The sequence below is a fragment of the Tachypleus tridentatus genome, chromosome 12 (genome assembly GCF_004210375.1).
Source record: "Tachypleus tridentatus isolate NWPU-2018 chromosome 12, ASM421037v1, whole genome shotgun sequence".
NCBI classification, from domain to species: Eukaryota; Metazoa; Arthropoda; class Merostomata; order Xiphosura; family Limulidae; genus Tachypleus; species Tachypleus tridentatus.
The window spans coordinates 79980168-80001961 of record NC_134836.1 but is presented as its reverse complement, the minus strand read 5'-3'; the positions used below and the strand labels follow the sequence as shown (position 1 = coordinate 80001961).

Sequence of the window (21794 nt, the reverse complement as noted above, 5' to 3'; positions counted from 1 at the left end):
CTAGTTTAAAATGGTGGAATAAAACTTTAATTTCTTTTATTTTGATTAATGGATCAACGAAGAATAAATACTGACCAAGAAGCTACACGAGGGCTATCGGCGCTAGACGTCTCTAATTTAGCAGGAGAAACAGAAACAGGTGAAGGAAGACAGTTAGTCTTCATTACTCGCCGCCAACTGTTGGGTTACTCTTTCACCAACGAATAGTTAAATTGAACGTCACTTTATAACAACCCCACCTATGAAAGAGTGAGCACCTTTGGTGGGACGGGTATTCGAACCCTCAACCCTCAAATTGCCAGTCAAGCGCCTGGCTCCTTGCTCATGCCTTCCGTCCATACTTTTAATTATGGTTTTTGTCTGGAATTTAACCAAAATTTTTTGTTTCTTTGCGAATATAAATTTGAATAAATTCTATACTTTCTTAGATCTATATTAGTTTGGATATATACGTCAACAAATTAAAATTTTTATATCGAATTATCTATTTCACTGGCAATTTGTTTGGTTGTTTCTAAGGAAAGAACTACATCAAGGGCTACCTGATTTAAGCCCACTAAGTATCGAATCCCGATTTTCTTGCGTTATATGCTTTAGGGCTTACTGTTAGGTAACCTAAGAGTAGATTGGTTTAGTTTGTTTTGAATTTTGCGCAAAGCTACTTGAAGGCTATCTGCGCTAACCGTCCCTAATTTAGCAGTGTAAAACTAGAGGGAAGGCAGCTAATCACCACTACCCACCGCCAACTCTTTGTCTACTCTTTTACCAACGAAATAAGGGGATTGACTGTCACATTATAACACCCCCACGGCTGAAAGGGCGATCATGTTTGGTATGACAACCCTCAGGTTACGAGTTGAGTGCGTTAACCACCTGGTCATGCACTAGATCTGTTTGTTTACTGTTGAACAACCCAGGAGTACAATCTGAAAGAAGAAAATACATGTCCTGACGTATGTTGACTGTTGAGCGATCTAGGAATACAACCTGAAAGTAAAAAATATATGTCCTGACATATGTTTACTCTTGGGTAATCTAGGAGTACAACCTGAAGGTAGAAAACATGTCCTGAATTGAAAAACGATCATCTTCAATGTCTTGATTAGTAGCCATGACAACGACTGACATCTGATCACCATAATCTAACCTTAAGTAGTTAAATAACTCTTTGTTTTAAGAACTACATTTCACCAGTATTATTGTAATGTTACAGTAATAACTCAGGCCAAGTCTAGGCTTATACTTCTTAAACGACAAACTGCGAGATTGAATGTCACATTATAATTCCTTTGCGCCTGATAAAAACGAGCATGTTCAGTAATAGACTTTGAATCCTCGATCAGCAAATTGGGAATCGTTTCTTAACCACGGGGTCATGCTAAACATTCTCTTCTGATTTAATCGTAGTCGCTATATTTATATAACCTTAAGCAGTAGCATATTTAGGTAGAGGCTAGAGGGGGATCTGCCCCAGGATCCATAGTCTTAATGAGGACCCATTGATAGTTTTATTCTATGTAAAATTGCATGGGATATAGAGTCCATCAAATACATAAGCCCATGGGCCCACACAACCTTAAATCTACCACTATAGCTATATGACTTACTCTGGCGTTATATATCCTAAAATACAATTAGCTTTCCTAATCTGTGCATAATATTCAATAAGCATCTTATCTGTAGTTGAGTGTACTCAAAATAACATATTAAGTCAGAAATTTACAATAATTCTAATTCTTTAATACGTTTATTTGAACTGCATCTTTCAACCATGGTATCTTATTTTTTAAACAAAATGTGAATGTGTATTTTCACATGCTTGTTTGTTTTGTTTTTGAATTTCGCACAAAGCTCCTCGAGGGCTATCTGTGCTAGCCGTCCCTAATTTAGCAGTGTAAGACTAGAGGGAAGGCAGCTAGTCATCACCACCCACCGCCAACTCTTGGGCTACTCTTTTACCAACGAATAGTGGGATTGACCGTCACATTATAACGCCCCCACGGCTGGGAGGGCGAGCATGTTTGGCGCGACTCGGGCGCGAACCCGCGACCCTCAGATTACCAAGCGCACGCCTTAACGCGCTAGGCCATGCCAGGCCATTTTCACATGCAACTTAAGCCTTGGCTATTATTTTCCGATATCATTAGTTTTGTGATTTATTTTTTGAAAGGTATAATTAGGCTGCATTAGTTTATGTGATTTTATGATTTGTTAAAATAGTTTTATAATTCACCGATAGATAACAAATATTTAGTTTAACCGCCAAAAATTAAATACCAATAAATTTTTGATATAATGAATAAAATATTTTCATTTTGCAGAGAGTTTAAAAATGTATTTAATACATTTAACAAGACAATTAAACAAGAAATAAAACTTCTCTTCAAACAATCAACTCAAAATTCGGAAATTTGTTTTATCGCTATCGGAAATTCCAAATATAATTTATAAATACTCCCTGGTTGCTCAGCAGCATGTCAATGAACTCATAATACTTAATACTAAATATTATAAAAATTAATAATTTTAGAACGAAACAACAACAAAAGTCGCAATTTTTTGTGATGTAGTGAACCACTAAAACACTACGCTAAGAAATATTAAACTACACTAAAACTATTGTTTCTTTAAAAATATGAATGTTTAAATTTTCGTTTTTTATCGCAAGCTAGAAAAATATACCAGACGTTTTCTTAACAAGAGCAAAATGTGCAAGAACGTGTTTCACATTATGAATTGCATAATATGTTGCTATCACTTTATTTATAACTCACGAAACACTACATAACACTTATCAACAAAACTGTGAGAATTGAACAACTGCTTTCTTAAATTATCAGCTTTAAATAGCGAAAAGACGAACTAGCCTCTGGGTAACCATGTTCATAACGATACTTTTGAGTATACTGTCGACGACAGCTAGCGGAGAAGAGAAGTGTGAGCAGGGCGGGAACTGTAAGTTACCAAGCTGTCGCTGCGCGGTTAATGATTTGACATTTCATAAAATTAATTCGAAAGACATCCCCCAATTTATCCTTCTAACTTTCGATGACGCGTTGAACATCCTAAACAACGTTACTTATACAGATATATTTTTAAGTGGGAAGAAAAATAAGAAAAATAGCTGTCCAATCACTGGTACATTCTTCGTCACGCACGAGTACAACGACTACACCCTGGTTCATAAGTATTGGCGGCATGGTAACGAGATTGCTAGTCACTCCATCAGGTAAATATAAGTTTTCGTCATTCAAACACTTCGAAAAGTAATTCTAAAATATCTTCGTAAAATCAACTGTTATAAGTTGTTATAATACAGAAGGTAGGTTAATATATGCTTTATATAATATAAAAAAGTGTAATAATGTGTTATCACAGGTCAGAACAAATCCGCCATGTTTTTGACATAAGCTTTACGTCCACGGGCAAGCCTCGTGAAAGTTTATCAGAGCTGAAGAGGTGTTTGAGCAATCTTTACAAACAGAACATCCATAGAGACAGTTGTTAAATAGTGTTGAGCCAAATAGTAGGCCAATTGAAAGTTCAGAACAGTGTCAATATGGAACAATGCTCATATCCATAAAAGTACGAAACAGTACCCTCCAACCCAAGAAAAAGGCACCACGGTGAAATTGGGCGTACCTCTTTGTATCATTAACGATTTCAAGTTACTTTACATTAACAATCTTCAAATAAAAAAAATATTTTTTCGCAAAATGTAACAGACAACTTACATAACATACAAAGTTAAAACAAAACGTAGTTTTTACAAGGTGTGAAATATTCAGAGGTACACACATTGATAGAAATATGTCTATCGAGACAATATATTTCCAACAGACGTGCCTTTAAAATACTCATACTTAAAAGCTCATGTCCACATAAGTAGATGATCGAGAAAAAGTCTCTCAGAAAAGTGGTCACATATTCACTTCTTTATGATACAATAAAGATTATAAGGTTATAGTTCATAATCCTGGCGACCACACTGAACACGATAGAATCGTCACTACTAGGGACTAGGTTTTTTATACCCAAGGGTGGGGGGGGGGTGATTTTTGCAACCACTTATGTGGACTGTTCAATTTGCAAATTGGTAATCTCTGATTACGTGAATCTGAAAGCTGTAAACATGCAGTCACAGAGTAATCTTGTTGCAATGATACTTCAAGGTTTCCATGTAGGTTTGTATAAGTGAGGTGTTTTGAACAGTTTTCAAAATGTTAATAGAATAAAAACAAATGTGTCATAAATTAACTGCCACATGAATTTATTCCTGCACACTGCACAGTATAAAAGATGACCATTATACTTAACAAGGTTACTAATAACTTTCATTGCATGAATTACGTTTTCAAATATTAATAAAATTAGTAATTACCCTTGATAAGTTTATATCAACTAAAAACTGTTCATGTTGTTTGATAAAAAATGATTAAAATGTCTTTGCGAACTCTTGAAAATTTCACATCAATACAATGCAGCACATAATTATTCATACTTTTCATTGAAGTAAGATTCATTTCGTCCCCTAGTCTACATGTTCCGAAACGTAGACCTCCTTTGTGATGATCTGTTTATGAATTCTTTATTAAGCTCTTCTATATTTATATTGTCGACCTCATCTTTGTGGGTGTGACAAACTGCCACATGGTTGAGGCAGTACTGAGACATAGTTGACCTTAACCACGTCTTCAACCATCTTAATGCAGAAAAGCTGCGTTCACATTCGCAGCTGGATACTGGACATACAAGCAAAATTTTCATGAGAAGAAACACATCACTAAACATCTGCTGGCTTGTGTCATGCATTTTACAGTAAGCATCCTTCGCACCTTTCAGAGATACTACTTTTGTTGTTCCTTTGAACATGGGCAACTGAAACTCGAGCTGTTGTGCAGAGATTTCAGGATAGAAGTTTATAACCGAGTTGTCAATCTTGCCAGAGGTGATCGTGTTCTCAAGTGCCAGGTATTGCTTCAAGTCATTGTTGTCTGCATTGAATCTAGTGATCAGATGTTCTATGACTGTGTCCACAAATTCAAAATATTGGCTTCTGTAGTAATCTCTAGCTGTTTTAGAATGGTGTTCTGAGCCATCACCTGTGATCCTTCTGGGGGGTCTGCGAATGCGTGGTAATTCAATAGGCACCAGATCTAGGGAAGTTACCTTTTCTCAGCTTCATCAAATATCTTGTTGTAATTTTCCTCTGTTCGCAATACCCACAATTGCTCAACTCTCATTGCAGATGCTTCAATCATGCCAGATACTGTCACTGATTTTGCTTGGAATGCACGGTTTAGTTCCTCTAATACAGCTAATGGATGCTGAGCCATCAACAATCCTAAAACTGTCTTTCATTTGTCAAATCTGTCCAGCAGACCTCGTGCTTTCACTGCTACATCTGATTTCTCATTTGCTAATTCAGACAAAGAATCAACAATGTTCCTGTAGTGATCATTAGCACATGTAATTGCAGATAGGGGGCACAACCAGCATGTTGGACACAGTGGGCAGATGTATTTAACTGGACCGTTGTGGCTGTCTGACGATATAATATTTTCAAAGATTGTCTTGTATTTGCCTGACCTCTGAAGCAAGACACCAAGTTAACGTACCCACTAGATAGAATCTCGAATACATTCACAAGCTTCAACTGCATGTTGCATTATTAAATTAGCCTTGTGTGCTCTGCAGTGAAAAAACAAAGCTGACGGTTGGTTCTTTTTTATTTTTGCCTGGCATCCGCTGTACGCAGCACTCATGTTAGCGGCTCCATCATAAGTGTGTGCTCTTAATCCTGACAGTGGTAAATTGAGTCTAGTCAGTACATTAAGTGTAGTCGAAAATATTGTTTCACCAGTTGTATTGGAAACACTGTACAAACCAAGAAATGTCTCATGGACGTATCGTACACATATTGCTTCCTGTTCGGCACCTGTAAAATCTTGAGTGGCATCAACCATTAATGCAAAGATTTTACTTTGCTGCACTTCGTGTGCTATGTTCCTCAGTGTTTGACGGCTGAGCATCTCCATCATTTTATTCTGAGCCTGGGGTGATGTGAATGTGGTTTTCTTTGACAAGTCGGACGTCAACTCAGGATCTTCCTCTTCCAGGAGCTTTATTATCTGCAGGAACTTCCCCTCCGTATCAGTATGTCCACGTCCACGTAATGCTAAACCTTGACGCTGTAGGAAACATAAACTTTTGAATATTTTGGCTAAGATTCTTTTGCATTCTTCCTGCTGCTTCTTTTTTCCATAATTGATCTAAGTTAAAGTTCTCTACAAAATTTATAATGTTATGAATTTTGGTTGAGTTTTTTTGTTGTTTTTTTAAATTAAAAGTCCTTTTTGGTGAAAATTTTTTGCAGAAATTAAGTTAACTGTAATAAAACGTACATTCAAAATACAAACAAGAACTGTTTGATTGATCTCATAGCTTCATGACAGACCTGATGTTCTTTGTCTGCCACAGGTATTAAGTTTTGATTTGCAGAACTACAAATATCCAATTTACACACATAACCTATACTTTTGTCAATATATTTTCAGTTCTGTTAAATAACCCTTTTTTACTTAATGTTTTTATATACATTCATATAAAGAAGTGAGTTTCTATACACAAAGAAACTTAATAAGGTTCTTATTTGAAATGTTTCAGTCATAAACCTTATCATGACTATTGGAAGAATGCCAATGAAGAAAGAGTGAAAGATGAAATGACAGACATGCGTTTGATGTTGTCTAAGTATGCCCTTATCGAAGAAAGCGAAATAACAGGAATACGAGCACCTTTCTTACAAACGAGTGGAGATGACTTTTTCAACACTATATCCAAAAACAAGTTCAAATGGGACTCATCTATGCCAACTCGAAGATATTCTGGGAATGAAAATGTCCTGAAGTTGTATCCCTATACGATGGATTATGGGTACAAACAAGACTGTGTTATCCCACCTTGTCCTAGTGAGAAATACAATGGCTTTTGGATTGTTCCAATGGTTATGCAGTATACAGACATGGAATTGGAAGATGGTTCCACAATAGAAGTACCTTGCTCTATGCTGGATGCCTGCTCACCGCAGCCTGAGACTAAAGAAGAAACTCTAACTTTTCTCAAGACGAATTTCAACTTCCACTATAACTCTAATCGGGCACCTTTACCACTTTTCTTACATGAGACGTGGCTTAAAAATGAAAATCGAAAACAAGGCTATCTTGAGTTTGTTGACTGGGCCTTAACCAAAGATGATGTTTTCATGGTCACCATTTCAGAAATGTTGGACTATTTTAAAGATCCCAAACCACTGTCATCGTACACACAAAAGAAATGTGTAAAGACTCCTACTCCCAACAAATGTAATTCTAAAAGTGTTTGCCAGTACAACAAAGAGGACACACCATTCGAAGGTCCGCGGATTATGTCAACTTGTACTCCCTGTCCTGAGGTATATCCTTGGCTAAAAAACCCAACAGGAGAACGTTCATAATAGAAGTAGTTTATTTTGGGTATTATAGGTGTGAGTTTGAAGAACCAAAAAAAATCTTTGTTTTTAATCCTTAAATTATTTAAAGTTTTGGCCCTGCTCTAAAATACAAGAAATTTGTTTTGAAAATTAGATTTGATTTTTAAAATTAAGAGAAATTTCTGTTTTTTTTCTAGTCTAAATAATTATTGGATACCTGAAAAACTAAATAAACAGAGATATTTAAATTTAAATAAAATATGATATTTCCACATAAACAAAAGGTTTTGTTTCAACTTTACTACAATTCATTTCTGTTCATATAAAACTGAACATCAAAGTTTAAATTATATTTTAAATTAATCTTAACAATTTGGAATAGTGAAAAACATATTTAAAAAAATAATTAATTTTCATGACTGTTATCTTCAGGAACAGAACAGACATGTAACACCCACTGCCAACACAAATGAATGGCAATATTCAGTGTCACTTTCACAACATACAGATGATAGCAGAAAGCTTATCCTGGCTTAAACTTCGGACCTTCCTATCACTTTTAAATATTTTTAGCCTCTGTCCCCAGTAAATTAAGTTTGATAATTAAAATTTTTTCCAAAGAACAGTTGTTCCAGGAATAGCAATTTTATGATAAGAATATTAGTTACATACAAATCAGCTTAAAATCAAATTCATCATTCACTTAAAACACTAAATTAGCACTGTGGATGTGTGTTAATCACACCTCTAGTGTTCAGTATTAATTACAGTTAGTGTAAGAACAGGATTAGTAGTAATGTTACAATTAACTTGAATTTATTTTTTAACAACATTAAAGTTATTGCACATTGAATTGTATTAAAAGAACAAAACTAACAATTAATTATACAGCTAACCTTAGAGTTAACCACAGAGCTAATCCTACACTAACAAATACAGAGAATCCTGTCTAATATCTATCCATCAGTAAGATCAGCAGAAGTGATCAACCATGATTGATCCATTTGATTAATTATACAGCTAACCTTAGAGTTGACTACGGAGCTAATCTAACACTTGAGTTCAGTCTTTGAACAAATACAGAGAATCCTGTCTAATATCTATTCATCAGTAAGATCAGCAGAAGCGATTAACCATGAGTGATCCATGGGTAAAAATGGTATCAACTACCTAACTGTGTGATACTTATGATGTCTGAATCACTGGATATCAGATCAACAGCTAACACAACTTAGATCTGAAATCTGTACAAGATAACACCACACATACTGAGTATGTTGACAGATCAAAGTCCTATAAACACGGACAGGACTAAGAACAGTACTGCATTAACATGTCATCCATGAATGTTGAAAACAGCAATTAGACCTTCAGTAATACTTTGGCTCATTCCATAACTTTGTACAGTAAGTAAAGCAGTGACAATTATCTTCAATCATTACAAACAATTAACACTTTCTAACAAGGAAAGCAGTCTCTACCAAATAAGCTGGATTTATGATAGAAAGGAAGGGCAGTAACCATGTTTATGAAATTCACTAATATCCATGTTCCATTAAAATCATTACTTGAAATCCTAATGGAATAATAAATATACTTTCATATTAAACATTTATTATCATCTGCATCTTAACTGCTACTGGGCTCAAATAACCATTGTGAAAATATTAATGTGTGTGTATTTAAATCAAAGATAATTACAACAGTGTAAAGAAAACTCAATCCTGAAATGAAACATCTGTGTTTATTTTTCACTTATGTGATGACATAAAGGAACAGAAATGACTAAGAAAATAATGGTTAACCAACAGATATCTTCTGATCTTAAAAAAAAAACAACGAAATTGATACAAAATATTATACAATTTCAGTTTCTACAAGTTTTGTAATGAAATACTTCTGAAAAATAAAATGGTTAGCCAACAGATATCTTCTGATCTTAAAAAAAAACAAACGAAATTGATACAAAATATTATACAATTTCAGTTTCTACAAGTTTTGTAATGAAATACTACTGAAAAATAAAATGGTTAACCAACAGATATCTTCTGATCTTAAAAAAAACAAACGAAATTGATACAAAATATTATACAATTTCAGTTTCTACAAGTTTTGTAATGAAATACTTCTGAAAAATAAAATCTTTTAACACAGTCTTAACCATAGAATCTCTATGAGGAAGCTGACAAGAATCTGAACATGTAATGACTCAATCTCCACTGATGAAGTTGTCATGGATACATCTTGGAGTTATTTTAATGAAGATTTTGAAATGGTTTTAGGAATTGACTAACACACATGCAACCTTTTCAAAGCTTGTTTTCTTGCATTAAAACAATTACCATGTTACACTTTCTTTGTTCCACAGGTTTTTCTTACAAAATTCTAACTAAAGATGGATTCAGTAGCTTTTTCCAAGTCCCAGTTATATGAAGATAAGGCCACTCGAGCTCTGTGCTAGATAAGGGAAGTTAATGGTCAGTATCACAAAGTCAATACACTCACTAATACATCAAATTTTGCTCTCTCCTTCTCTGTATCAAACCCTTATTTAATCTATATAAAACTAGTATCTACTGCATGAAATTTACAAATAATGGAAGGGAAATAATTAGTTAACAGAAACATCTGGAACAAAAACAACACAAGCTAGTTTCTTAACATACACCTTCTAAACACAGGGTACATTTCAAGATGCATCTTTACAACACAAGCTACTTACTTCACATACATCTTCTGAACACAGGGTACATTTCAACATACATCTTTATAACACAAGCTACTTACTTAACATACATCTAAACACAGTACGTTTCAAGATGCATCTTTACAACACAAGCTACTTACTTCACATACATCTTCTAAACACAGGGTACATTTCAACATACATCTTTATAACACAAGCTACTTACTTAACATACATTTAAACACAGTACGTTTTAAGATGCATCTTTACAACACAAGCTACTTACTTCACATACATCTTCTAAACACAGGGTACATTTCAACATACATCTTTATAACACAAGCTACTTACTTAACATACATCTAAACACAGTACATTTCAAGAAACATCTTTACAACACAAGCTACTTACTTAACATACATCTTCTAAACACAGGGTACGTTCTAAGATACATCTCAACATAAGGTACTTCTTAAAATACATATGTATACTCCATTCTCACTAAATAGGTATGTATACTTCTCTACTGAATGTGTTTTACACTACTAACATTTTTCATAGTAAATACACTAACTGCATAACTTACCTCATCCACTCCGATGTCAACCAACCTCTTGATTTTAACATCACATTCTGGAAAGCTATTTGAAGCTGTTGGAATAAAGGAATGAGTAAATGTGTTATGTTCAAATTTAAACAAATGACACCTGATTAACTCTTACTCTAAACATACATTTACATAACTCTGTAGCCAACAACATGAGCATTTATATAACTCTGTAGCCAACAACACTAGCATTTATATAACTTTGCAGCCAACAGTACTAACATTTATATAACTCTGTAGTCAACAATACTAACATTTACACATTTATTTAACTCTGTAACCAACAGTACTAACATTTATATATTTTTAAGGGGCAAATCAACCATGGATCTCAATCCTTATGTTTTAAAGGAACATATCAACCATGGATCTCAATCCTTATGTTTTAAAGGAACATATCAACCGACCATGAATCTTAATCCTTACATTCTAAAGGAACAAGTCAACCATGGATCTCAATTCTTACATTTCAAGGGAACATATCAACCAACCATGTATCTTAACCCTTAAACCAAAAATCTGAAACAGTTCAAATACAACACAATTTTCTCTCTAACAATTTTTCCAACACTCTCAGAATGAATTTAAATAATGTGATAATCTTCCTTTTACATTTTGAGGTCATAAGTGCCTTTGATTCATGTCAAACAAAATGGTAATAGAAACAATTACATTTAATTTTCACACTGTTTAGATCATTAACCAACAGAATGTTTAGTTAAAAACAACTTAAGTTTGAAAACACATGACACCAGTTTTATCCACAACATATAAACAATAACTTTACGACAACAAATTTAAATGACTCAATTCATAGTTGAAACTTTTGTCATTTATGACAAATTAAGTTCTTAAGGAAATCAGTTGTACCATACATGAAGCAGCAACCAACTATATTAAACACAATTTATTACTGCCATCAGAAGTCAAAAGTACTGTATTTAGTTTATTAGTATATAATGAAAATTGTTGAACAAAAATTTCCTTTCATCAAAAAAAACACTTTCACTGAACACTTCAATATTAGAAATGCAGCAGAGATTGACAATTAAAAAGACCAAATTTCTAAATTATGATAAGAAATTCAAACTTCTACCAACCACCAGCATAAGTATAACTCCAGTGTTTAGCTGTAAGCCAGAACATGTCAGGGTTTTCTTTAAACTGACGAGCAACTATGGCATCCTGTGGATCGTCTGGTTCGGCTGCAGACAGCAGTGCCTGGAGAGAGAGAAGCACTGTTCGTAGTGTCATGGCTGCAGCCCTGTTGACAGCATGATCATGAAATAAACTTTTCTTGTACATTTCACCAATAAACTACAAAACCACATTCCTTGGACTCATTTTTAAGACTTAAAATGTGACAATAAAAATGTAAAGAAAAATTTAATTACACCATACTTGTTTTCAAACTGCGACTATGAAGTTTCTTGAACTTATAAGACTGACTGGAATGTGACAAAATACATGAAATACATTGTACATAATCAATTAGTCCTCATACAATTAACATCTAAAAGTTACAGCTCTGTTGTTAATCAAGTAGTCCCTGTACAATTAACATCTAAAGTTACAGGTTTGTAGTTAATCAAGTAGTCCTTATACAATGAACATCTAAAGTTACAGCTATGTTGTTAATCAAGTAGTCCTTATACAATTAACATCTAAAGTTACAGGTTTGTAGTTAACCAAGTAGTCCTTATACAATTAACATCTAAAGTTACAACTATACTCTCCAAAAAAAGAAACGCAAAAGGCAAAATATGAGACAAATTGTCAACAAGTTTATTCCGGGTAGTTCTGTATGACATGTGTGAAACTTTGCACATTCACTTCTGAACATCCAAAGTCTGCAAAGGTGAAGTTTAACGTCACTCAACATCAATAATGAGTATGCCCCCCATGAGCATCAATAACTGCTTGGCATCTCCTGCCCATGAAAGCGATGAGATGACGAATCACATCCTGTGGAATGGCTGTCCACTCAGCCTGCAAAGCTGCTGCAAGCTGAGTTAGAGTCTGCAGTTGAGGTTGTCACCGTCGCAGACGTCGGTCCAACTCGTCCCAAAGATGTTCGATGGGGTTTAAATCTGGTGATCTGGAGGGCCAGGGAAGAACGTTAATGTTGTGGTGTCTTAAGAAGACAGTGGTGAGTCGGGCTGTGTGAGGACGGGCGTTGTCATGTTGAAAAACGTCGTTGACATTCACCATGATGGGGCCTAAGAATCTCGTCGACGTATCGAGCCGTAAGATACCCTCGAATGTGCAAAAGGTCTATTCTGGCATTGTAGATGATGGCAGTCCACATCATGACGCTGCCACCACCAAATCTGTCAACATCCTGCACACAGTTTGCTGCAAAACGTTCACCTTGGTGACGGTAAACACGGGTCCTTCCATCCTGCCTACGAAGCATAAAACGTGATTCATTGCTGAACCAAACATGCCTCCATCATCGATGAGGCCATACCCGATGTGCCTAAGTCCACTGCAGCCGTGCTTGATGATGTTGCTGGGTGAGGATGACGCCTCTGATTGGACGTCGAGGTCGGATTCCTGCATCTCGTGAGACAGTTCGCGCACGGTCTGATCGAAATCCTACGTAGCCCTGGTATGGTTGAGGCAGTAGACGTCGCAGTGGTGGTCCTATCCCGAAGGTGACGTAACCGGATGTTGAGATCTTGTGCGGGTGTGGTCACACGAGGTCTGCCAGATCGTGGACGGTCACGAGTTGATCCATGTTGTTGGTGACGATTACATAGCCTTGTGATGGTGCTTGGGTGGACATTCACAGCTCTGGAAACATCTGATCGAGATTCGCCTGCTTCCAAGTGACCAATGGCGTTGTTGCGTTGTGCTTCAGTCAGTCTTGGCGTAACTGTATTGCGTGTCGGTGGCTTAACATTGAGCTATGGAAACCGAGAACCCGTCACTTTTATAGGGATTTTGCACATGTTGCACTTGTAGAACATGCAGATCTCTCAAACAAATTTATTGGACACGCATGCGTTTTGGCGAAAAATCCGATGTTTTCCTCCATTTTCAAAGTGCACAACTTTTATTGTCATTTTGGTCTGACAATCAGTGCCTTAACACGTGTAACATCACATACTCTGAGCTTGTAACGTTATTACATATATTTCTCTTTAAAATAACAAAAATATCCCATTTGCATTTCTTGTTTTGAAGAGTATATGTTGTTAATCAAGTAGTCCTTATACAATTAACATCTAAAGTTACAGGTTTGTAGTTAACCAAGTAGTCCTTATACAATTAACATCTAAAGTTACAGCTCTGTTGTTAATCAAGTAGTCCTTATACAATTAGCATCTAAAGTTACAGCTTTGTAGTTAAACCTTTTGCAACAGGCTCGGTATAACACACACAAGTTTGTCTACACATTTGCACATGTTAAACATCTGCACTATAGCTTTTGATACAGCATGTGTGTCTTCACAAAGGTTGGTCGACTTTCATTAAAAATTATAAGTATTTTTTGTAAAAAAAATCAGATTTTTAATGAAATATTTCTTCAAAAGATTTGCTTCTTTTGTCACTAGTCTCAGTGCAAAGTGATTTCATGTTATGATTAAAATAACTATTCTTTGACCCCAAAATCTCAAATATTTGTGTAATCTCTAAAACCTCCTAAATACATTTCAAACATTTGTTTTCAGTAAGATATTATATTTTGTTATTTTCTATGCTATTAACTATGTGTTGTCTGTCACTTGACCAACCTTGTATCCATCATAAAAATATTAGAATATAAATTATCCTCTTTTTATGCTAGAATGACTACATATTACAAAAGAAAATACAAATGCTTAGTCTAAATAGCTTAAGTGTCATAACACTATATATATGGACATATAAATTTATTATCTTCATTATACGAACCTTCCAGTCATACCTAGCTAACATTACATAACTTGGATTGATGTGGTATTTGTGCACTCATGTTACATATCCTATAATATAAAACTAACCTTTAGTCTTCCCTGTCTTGGTTGTGTTTTAGTGGTCTAATATTTTGTAATATACAGTCACATTTCAATTATTATGCATTATATACATGTATATAGGTTATTACTCTTTAGAAAGAAATTATTATATTTTATTTTTCTCAAAATGTAAAAGAATAAATCAAGATGTAAAGCAAGCAATTATCTCTTCTCATTATGACTTTTGAACTCGGTTGTTGCTGGACATAGGTTGCTAATTTTTTAAAAATTTTGCACATGGACGATATCAAACAAAATTTATATTTAGGTTTAATATCTATACAGTTGAATAACCAAACTATTACAAATAACTACCCTGATACCATAGAATTCCACTATAATTTATTAATGTTAGTGACTAAGGTTTTTTTTTTTCTATTTTACTAAATATGAAACTTCAAGCAGACTAAAGACATAACGTACCTTCTTTAAAACTTGGATTGAAAGAACAACAAAGCCTTTTCAAAGATTAAAATGGTGGGAAAAACCACTCTGTGGACATTCATTCTAAGCTGTTGATTGGTTATTCACGTCATATACTGTAGTAAGAGTATATAAGGGATTGTTTCAAAAAGTGGAACAAGTTGAATGGGACCACCATGTTTGATTCAGTACACAAGCCATATCTCAGCAAAATAAAAAGATATTATGTTCTTATGTTGTATTCTAGCTTGTCAATATCAGTAATCTGAGTTCATTATTTGTAAAAAACTATAAGCTTGGTATTTTGACATCACAAACATCTGGTTTTAAACAGCATTGTATTAAACATACCACCTGACTCACTAAAATGTATATTTAGATGTGTTCTAATATTTACTTTTAAATTATGAAATTAACTCATATGACATTAAAGTTTCAATTATAATCTACAATTTTATTCAAAATTTACTGACATAAGTTCATAAAATAGTACTTAAATAAAATTTTGAATACAAGTCAACAAATGCAATAGCATGGTCTTTGACCCCTGACCTGTTGCAAAAGGGTTAATCAAATGGTCTGCAAATAATTGAACACATTAAATCAACTCTCATACCTGTTGATAAATACAATAAGGCAACATATCTTAAAATGGCAAAATGAATTTGTTTTATACATAGAAGTTTCACAAAGTTCTAAACTACAGTTGTGGGTGAGAAAGCTTTATATTAAGTGTTAACCAAGTCTTTTAGAGATTACACTAGGGCTCATTGATTGAATAACCAAATTTATTTTTCTGCTACTGGTACATGTACTTCACCCACCATTGGTCCTTCAGAATGTCCAGACATATTGCTCCTGTTACAGAACTGATGTTTGGATGCCAGATCTTTGTCACAAACTTAACCTGTAACACATACACAACTGATGTATGGGTTTCAGATCTTTGTCACAAACAATGTATCATTATTTCTGTCAACAAAATACATTCTTTCACTACTTCTTGAAATCATTAATAGTTGTACCTCCTATAAAGATATATCATTCTATATAGAATCTCAATTTACAAATATTTGTCAAAAGTAAGCCACCAATTACAAAAAAAGCCCAAAGAAAGGAATACATGGAATATAATATTTTTTGATAAAAGAAAATGCATAGTAAACACAACAACACAAACTATAACCAATAAAACCAGTTTCTGTACCAAACAAAACTACTGAGCAAAATCTTACCACAAGAAAAAAATGCTTGTTAAAAAATTAATAATGGCAACAAACTTTTTGTATTTTAAAGGAAATTCCAATTACAAAATACAATAAACTCTTATCATTTTGGAAAAAATCTACAGACAATAAATGTGAAATACTGTTTACAAATTAGCCAGTGAAGAACAGTAGAAAATTGTTGTGATGGACAAATTGCATGGTAAAGTAAATTGTAAATACAAACTGTTGAATGTATACAGAAGTAACCTACCTACTAAATATAAACTGTTGAATGTGTACAGAAGAAACCGACCTACTAAATATTAACTGTTGAATGTGTACAGAAGCAAGCTACCTGCTAAATATAAAAACTGTTGAATGTGTACAGAATCAACCTACCTGCTAAATATAAAAACTGTTTAATGTGTACAGAATCAACCTACCTACTAAATATAAACTGTTGAATGTGTACAGAAGTAACCTACCTACTAAATATAAACTGTTGAATGTTTATGGAATTGACCTAAATGTAAGCTGTTAAGTGTGTATGGAAGTGACCTACCTACTAAATGTAACCTGTTAAGTGTGTATGGAAGTGACCTACCTATCAAATATAAACTGTTAAATATGAAGAGAAGTAACCAACCTATCAAATATAAACTGTTAAATGTGAATAGAAGTAACCAACCTACCAAAGAAAAATTAAGTGTGTATGAAAGTAACCTATCTACTAAATAAAAACTGTTAAATGTGTACAGAACCAACCAACTAAATAAAAACTGTCAAGTGTGTATGGAAGTAACCTACCTACTGAAAAAAACTTTATATATAAAAGCATGCTAACTCCAGCCTGCAATAAACAGTTATAAAGCCCTACTATGAACTCCAGCCTCCAATAAACAGTTATAAAGGACTACTGTGATCTCCAGCCTCCAATAAACAGCTATAAAGCCCTACTGTGAACTTTGTCCTTCAATAAACAGTTACAAAGCACTACTGTGAACTCCAGCCGCCAATAAATAGTTATAAAGGACTACTATGAACTCCAGCCTCCAATAAATTGTTAAAAAGGACTACTGTGATCTCTAGCCTCTAATAAACAGTTATAGAGCACTACTGTGAACTTCATTCTTCAATAAACAGTTATAAAGTACTACCATGAACTCCAGCCTCCAATAAACACTTATAAAGCACAACTGTTAACCTCATCCTCCATTAAATTCTAAAGCACTACTGTAAAATTCATCCTCCAATAAACAGTTGTAAAGCACTACTGTGAAATTCATATGCCAATAAAATTCGAAAGCACTACCATGAACTCCAAATTATAATAAACAGTTCTAAAGAATTAAAATTTAATGTAACAGATTTATCTAACCACGATGAAGGAACACTATTATTCGATAAGATTAAAAACTTTGCAATAAAAATCACTCAATCAACTGTGACAGCCAATATTACAGAGGTTTCAAGAAAGTTTATAAAAAATGTTTGAAATAATATAAAAAAAAAGTAATATTGTTACAGAATCGTAACACTACTTCTGTCTTATAAAACTGATATTAATAAATTACCAATCAATAGATATCACACTTTTCAAAAATATTAAACAAGTTTCTAGCAGCATATTTTCAAGACGCTGACATTTCAATAAATGTTTTATATTTAAAAACAAGTTAGATATATGAAACATTAATAGTCACCCTTTATTTTACCTGATGTAATAAAATGTAAAAAACATATCAGATAAACTTAATTACTTCCATCTAGTTGGAGTTCTTAAAAATCAAACCTTTGGAGGATTAAATGGATATGTCTCAGGAATTTTTATTTCCAAAACAAAATTTCCCCCTTCGTAAGGAGTATCTGGAGGCCCAGATATTTCTCCACGTAGTTCTGTATAATTGTCATTGACCAGCTCAACCTTGATATCACATTTTGCTACCTAAGAAGAAAGAGCAAAATGTATATAAATAAATTACTGATAGTTTTTAAAGCTCACTTTCTCTTATGCATGACTTACATGTCCAACATGTAAATGAAATATTTCAGTGATGTCGAGAAAACCCACTTGTAGAGAAATATATATGCAAAAGCGGCTCGTTTGGGTTGAGAAAATATTTTACATAGAAGAGTGAACATCGTTTCGACCTTCTTCGGTCATCGTCAGGTTCACAAAGAAAGAGGTAACTGACCGGAAGCTGACCACATGTTTAGGGGTTGTGCAACTGAGTGTCGGAACGTAGAGGGCAGTGTTAGATGTTTGAATATATAATTTTATTTATTTTCAAACATCTAACACCACCCTCTACGTCCGACACTCAGTTGCACAACCCCTTTCAAACATGTGGTCAGCTTCCGGTCAGTTACCTCTTTCTTTGTGAACCTGACGATGACCGAAGAAGGTCGAAATGTTGTTCGCTCTTCTATGTAAAATATTTTCTCAACCCAAACGAGCCGTTTTTGCATATAAATGAAATATTTTTACAGCACCAATTTATCTGAAGAAAACTTAAAGGATATGTTTTCTAATAAAAAGAGAGGGTGGACATTGACAAAGGGCCATTTGGCCAATCAGTTTAACCTTCATCTATCAAGTTAAGAAAACAAAAATTGTAATTACATTGCACATTAGATGTGCTATTGTAATTCACATTAAAAATTTTTTAAAGGATTTCAAACATCATATATCAACAAGATTGGTCATTTGAAAAGACTGTCTCTCTTAATGTATAAAAACACAGTCACAAAATTTCTGCATCTAGAGTTCCAAATCTGAAACCTATTTCTCCTAATATTCACATCTGCAATTCCAATTTTCTCATCAAACAGGTCACCCACACAAAGACTGGTCAAAACACTAATACAATTCAGTACCTGTAAAAAAACCCATTAAATCAGGTCATCTGTATTTTTTAAACTTCAGAAGAAATCCAAACATTTAAACATTGAAAATTTAAATTAGTTCAACCAGAAAACATTGTAGTTCCCTCTATAAACTATCGTTTCAAACAATATAAACCCTTCCTGAAACAAAGAAATGTGAAGGAACTGTGTAGTTTTTAATTTAGGTCATATCATTCCTAGATTGTGTTAAAATAACTTCTAATTTAAAAAGTGCTATAAATAAAATCAGTAAGTGTTTGCTCTTGACTAAAACGAAACATAAGTCTTCATCAAAATCAATGGTCTTCTCACACATTAAATTGTTAATAAATTTTCAGAATTCTTAATAATGTAACCAAAAGTTATCGAGACTACAGTCTCTGGCAAATAAATTCACAAAAAGCATACAATTTACTGCAAAGTTCCATTTATGTGTTATTGTAACTATAAGAATATACAAGTACATTTTAATTAATTGTCATAAAACATTATTAGACCTATTATATTCTTTAACATTGCATTCTTCATCTAGTCCTTTAAGAATTTTTATGAATGAGAAGCGTGTGGTGTATATATATATATATATATTTAAACTACCCTATATTTGCCATTTTGATGTTTTACAATAATATGGTTTATAAATTCTTCATTAAACTTCTGTACCTTAATTTTTTCTTTCCAGTCTCATCTCAGTTATCAAGCATATTAATAATTCTGTAAAAATGACCGATATCAATTCTCTTCCACATCAATGTGATAGTGACCACTATCTTTTTTAAACAAAAATAAACCAGCCAAATCTTTCACTGTTTATTAGCTTAGTTTCCATACAAATTATATACCACACTAACCCCTAACTAAATTTTATTTTAAACTTTGGATTATATAATTGTACATGGTACCTAATGCATAAAAATTAAATTAAAATAGGCCATCACTCAAAATTATTTGTAACAATAAACTTTTAAGCAGTTGCTTATACTTTTTGAAATTTTTGTACATATAAAACGTAAATAATAATTTTTAAATTTATGTAATTATCCTTAGTTTATTTTGGACTAACTTAAAATCAATTTATTTATAAGTAACACGTTACATTTGAGTTACAGAATGCACAGGTTGACGTGACCCAAAAATCACACTTCCAAGTTACAGTCACTGATTAAGTAAACTAAACTGTCCCGAGGAGATTCGGACTTCATCGAACATTTTATTTGAAATTAGAATTCGAACATGCAACAGTTCTTTTTATTCGAATGATTTTCCTGAAATTAAATTCTCACCTCTTCACTTTTAACAACTTCCTTAAATTCACGTTTAATTCGCTCCGTTGCTATATTTGCCATTACTTTCTATCTCATAAATATGGTAAAATTTCATCACCGTCACCCTCTGGTGTTCGGAAAAATATTTTCTTTATTGTAACTAATAAACAGCAATTACGAAGCACTTTGTGTGTGTGAGAGAGAAAAAAAGCACGATAAACATTTCTTGTTTTATTAATGATATATTTAGCTACAGGTATACTACGATTTTCATACGATCGTAAATTAATCATCCATCTAAATTCTAAATAATGCAATTTAATAAATTAAAGCCGTGTCATATGAATATGACATAGGTTAATGTCTATTTATTCTAAATCCATGCTTTGTTCTGAATAGGTAAAAGATTCACATAATACGTGACAGAAAAAACCTTAAAGCCGGTCTTGTTTTTTTTATTATTCTCGAAGTAGAAAATAACTGACATCATAGAAAAAATATTACTTAACTAGCTGGAGTAATCGTTCCCTAGACGAAAGTTATATAAATTAATGTTAATGAAAAGTTTTTCTAAGGTAGAAAAGTTGTTTTCCTTATATATGTAATTGGGCCTGGCATGGCCAAGCGTGTTAAGGCGTGCGACTCGTAATCTGAGGGTCGCGGGTTCGCATCCCCGTCGCGCCAAAGATGCTCGCCCTCCCAGCCGTGGGGGCGTTATAAATGTTCGGTCAATCCCACTATTCGTTGGTAAAAGAGAAGTCCAAGAGTTAGCGGTGGGTGGTGATGACTAGCTGCCTTCCCTCTAGTCTTACACTGCTAAATTAGGGGCGGCTAGGACAGATAGCCCTCGAGTAGCTTTGTGCGAAATTTAAAAACAAACAAATATATGTAATTATAAGAAATGCAAAAACACCAATATACAATGCAAAAAAAAAAAGTGACATCGTAAATTTGCATGCATCTCCGCATGGATCCAATGAACTTTCAAACTAAACTTTCTTAAAATCCTTCGAAAGGAAACTAGATAGTGGTAAAAAAAAAAGAACACCCATAAATACCGTAGTACACAGGCTCAACACTAAAAGTATGCATGGACCTCAGGTGGTTGAGGCGCTCGAATCGTAATCTGAGGGTCGCGGTTTCGAATCCCGTTGCACCAAATATGTTCGCCTTTCAGTCATGTGGGCGTTATAATGTGACGGTCAATCCTACTATTCGTTGGTAAAAAGTAGCCCAAGTGTTGG

The 21794-nt window shown here is 33.8% G+C and overlaps 2 protein-coding genes across 2 annotated transcripts; one reads left to right on the top strand and one right to left on the bottom strand.

Moving 5' to 3' along the window:
• The first annotated feature begins 2864 nt into the window (after positions 1–2864).
• LOC143233772 (chitin deacetylase 8-like) lies at positions 2865–7754 on the top strand. Its single transcript, XM_076470413.1, has 2 exons — positions 2865–3229; positions 6667–7754. The coding sequence occupies exons 1-2, from the start codon at positions 2880–2882 to the stop codon at positions 7493–7495; spliced, it is 1179 nt and encodes a 392-aa protein (XP_076326528.1). The 5' UTR covers positions 2865–2879; the 3' UTR covers positions 7496–7754.
• A 1442-nt stretch (positions 7755–9196) lies between these two features.
• LOC143233773 (ubiquitin-conjugating enzyme E2-22 kDa-like) lies at positions 9197–20700 on the bottom strand. Its single transcript, XM_076470414.1, has 6 exons — positions 20569–20700; positions 18192–18344; positions 16016–16098; positions 11865–12028; positions 10744–10808; positions 9197–9928 (listed from the first exon to the last, which is right to left on the bottom strand). The coding sequence occupies exons 1-6, from the start codon at positions 20629–20631 to the stop codon at positions 9857–9859; spliced, it is 600 nt and encodes a 199-aa protein (XP_076326529.1). The 5' UTR covers positions 20632–20700; the 3' UTR covers positions 9197–9856.
• Positions 20701–21794: the final 1094 nt, after the last annotated feature.

What these genes read in the sequence shown, in the direction of transcription:
- LOC143233773 (XM_076470414.1), bottom strand. Translation starts at nt 20,631, where the DNA reads ATGGCAAATATAGCAACGGAGCGAATTAAACGTGAATTTAAGGAAGTT. An exon ending in ATCCATTTAATCCTCCAAAG is followed by an intron (nt 16,099 to 18,191) that starts GTTTGATTTTTA and finishes TATGTGTTACAG; the next exon opens with GTTAAGTTTGTGACAAAGAT. An exon ending in GAGTTATACTTATGCTGGTG is followed by an intron (nt 10,809 to 11,864) that starts GTTGGTAGAAGT and finishes TTATTCCAACAG; the next exon opens with CTTCAAATAGCTTTCCAGAA.
- LOC143233772 (XM_076470413.1), top strand. Translation starts at nt 2,880, where the DNA reads ATGTTCATAACGATACTTTTGAGTATACTGTCGACGACAGCTAGCGGA. An exon ending in ATTGCTAGTCACTCCATCAG is followed by an intron (nt 3,230 to 6,666) that starts GTAAATATAAGT and finishes GAAATGTTTCAG; the next exon opens with TCATAAACCTTATCATGACT.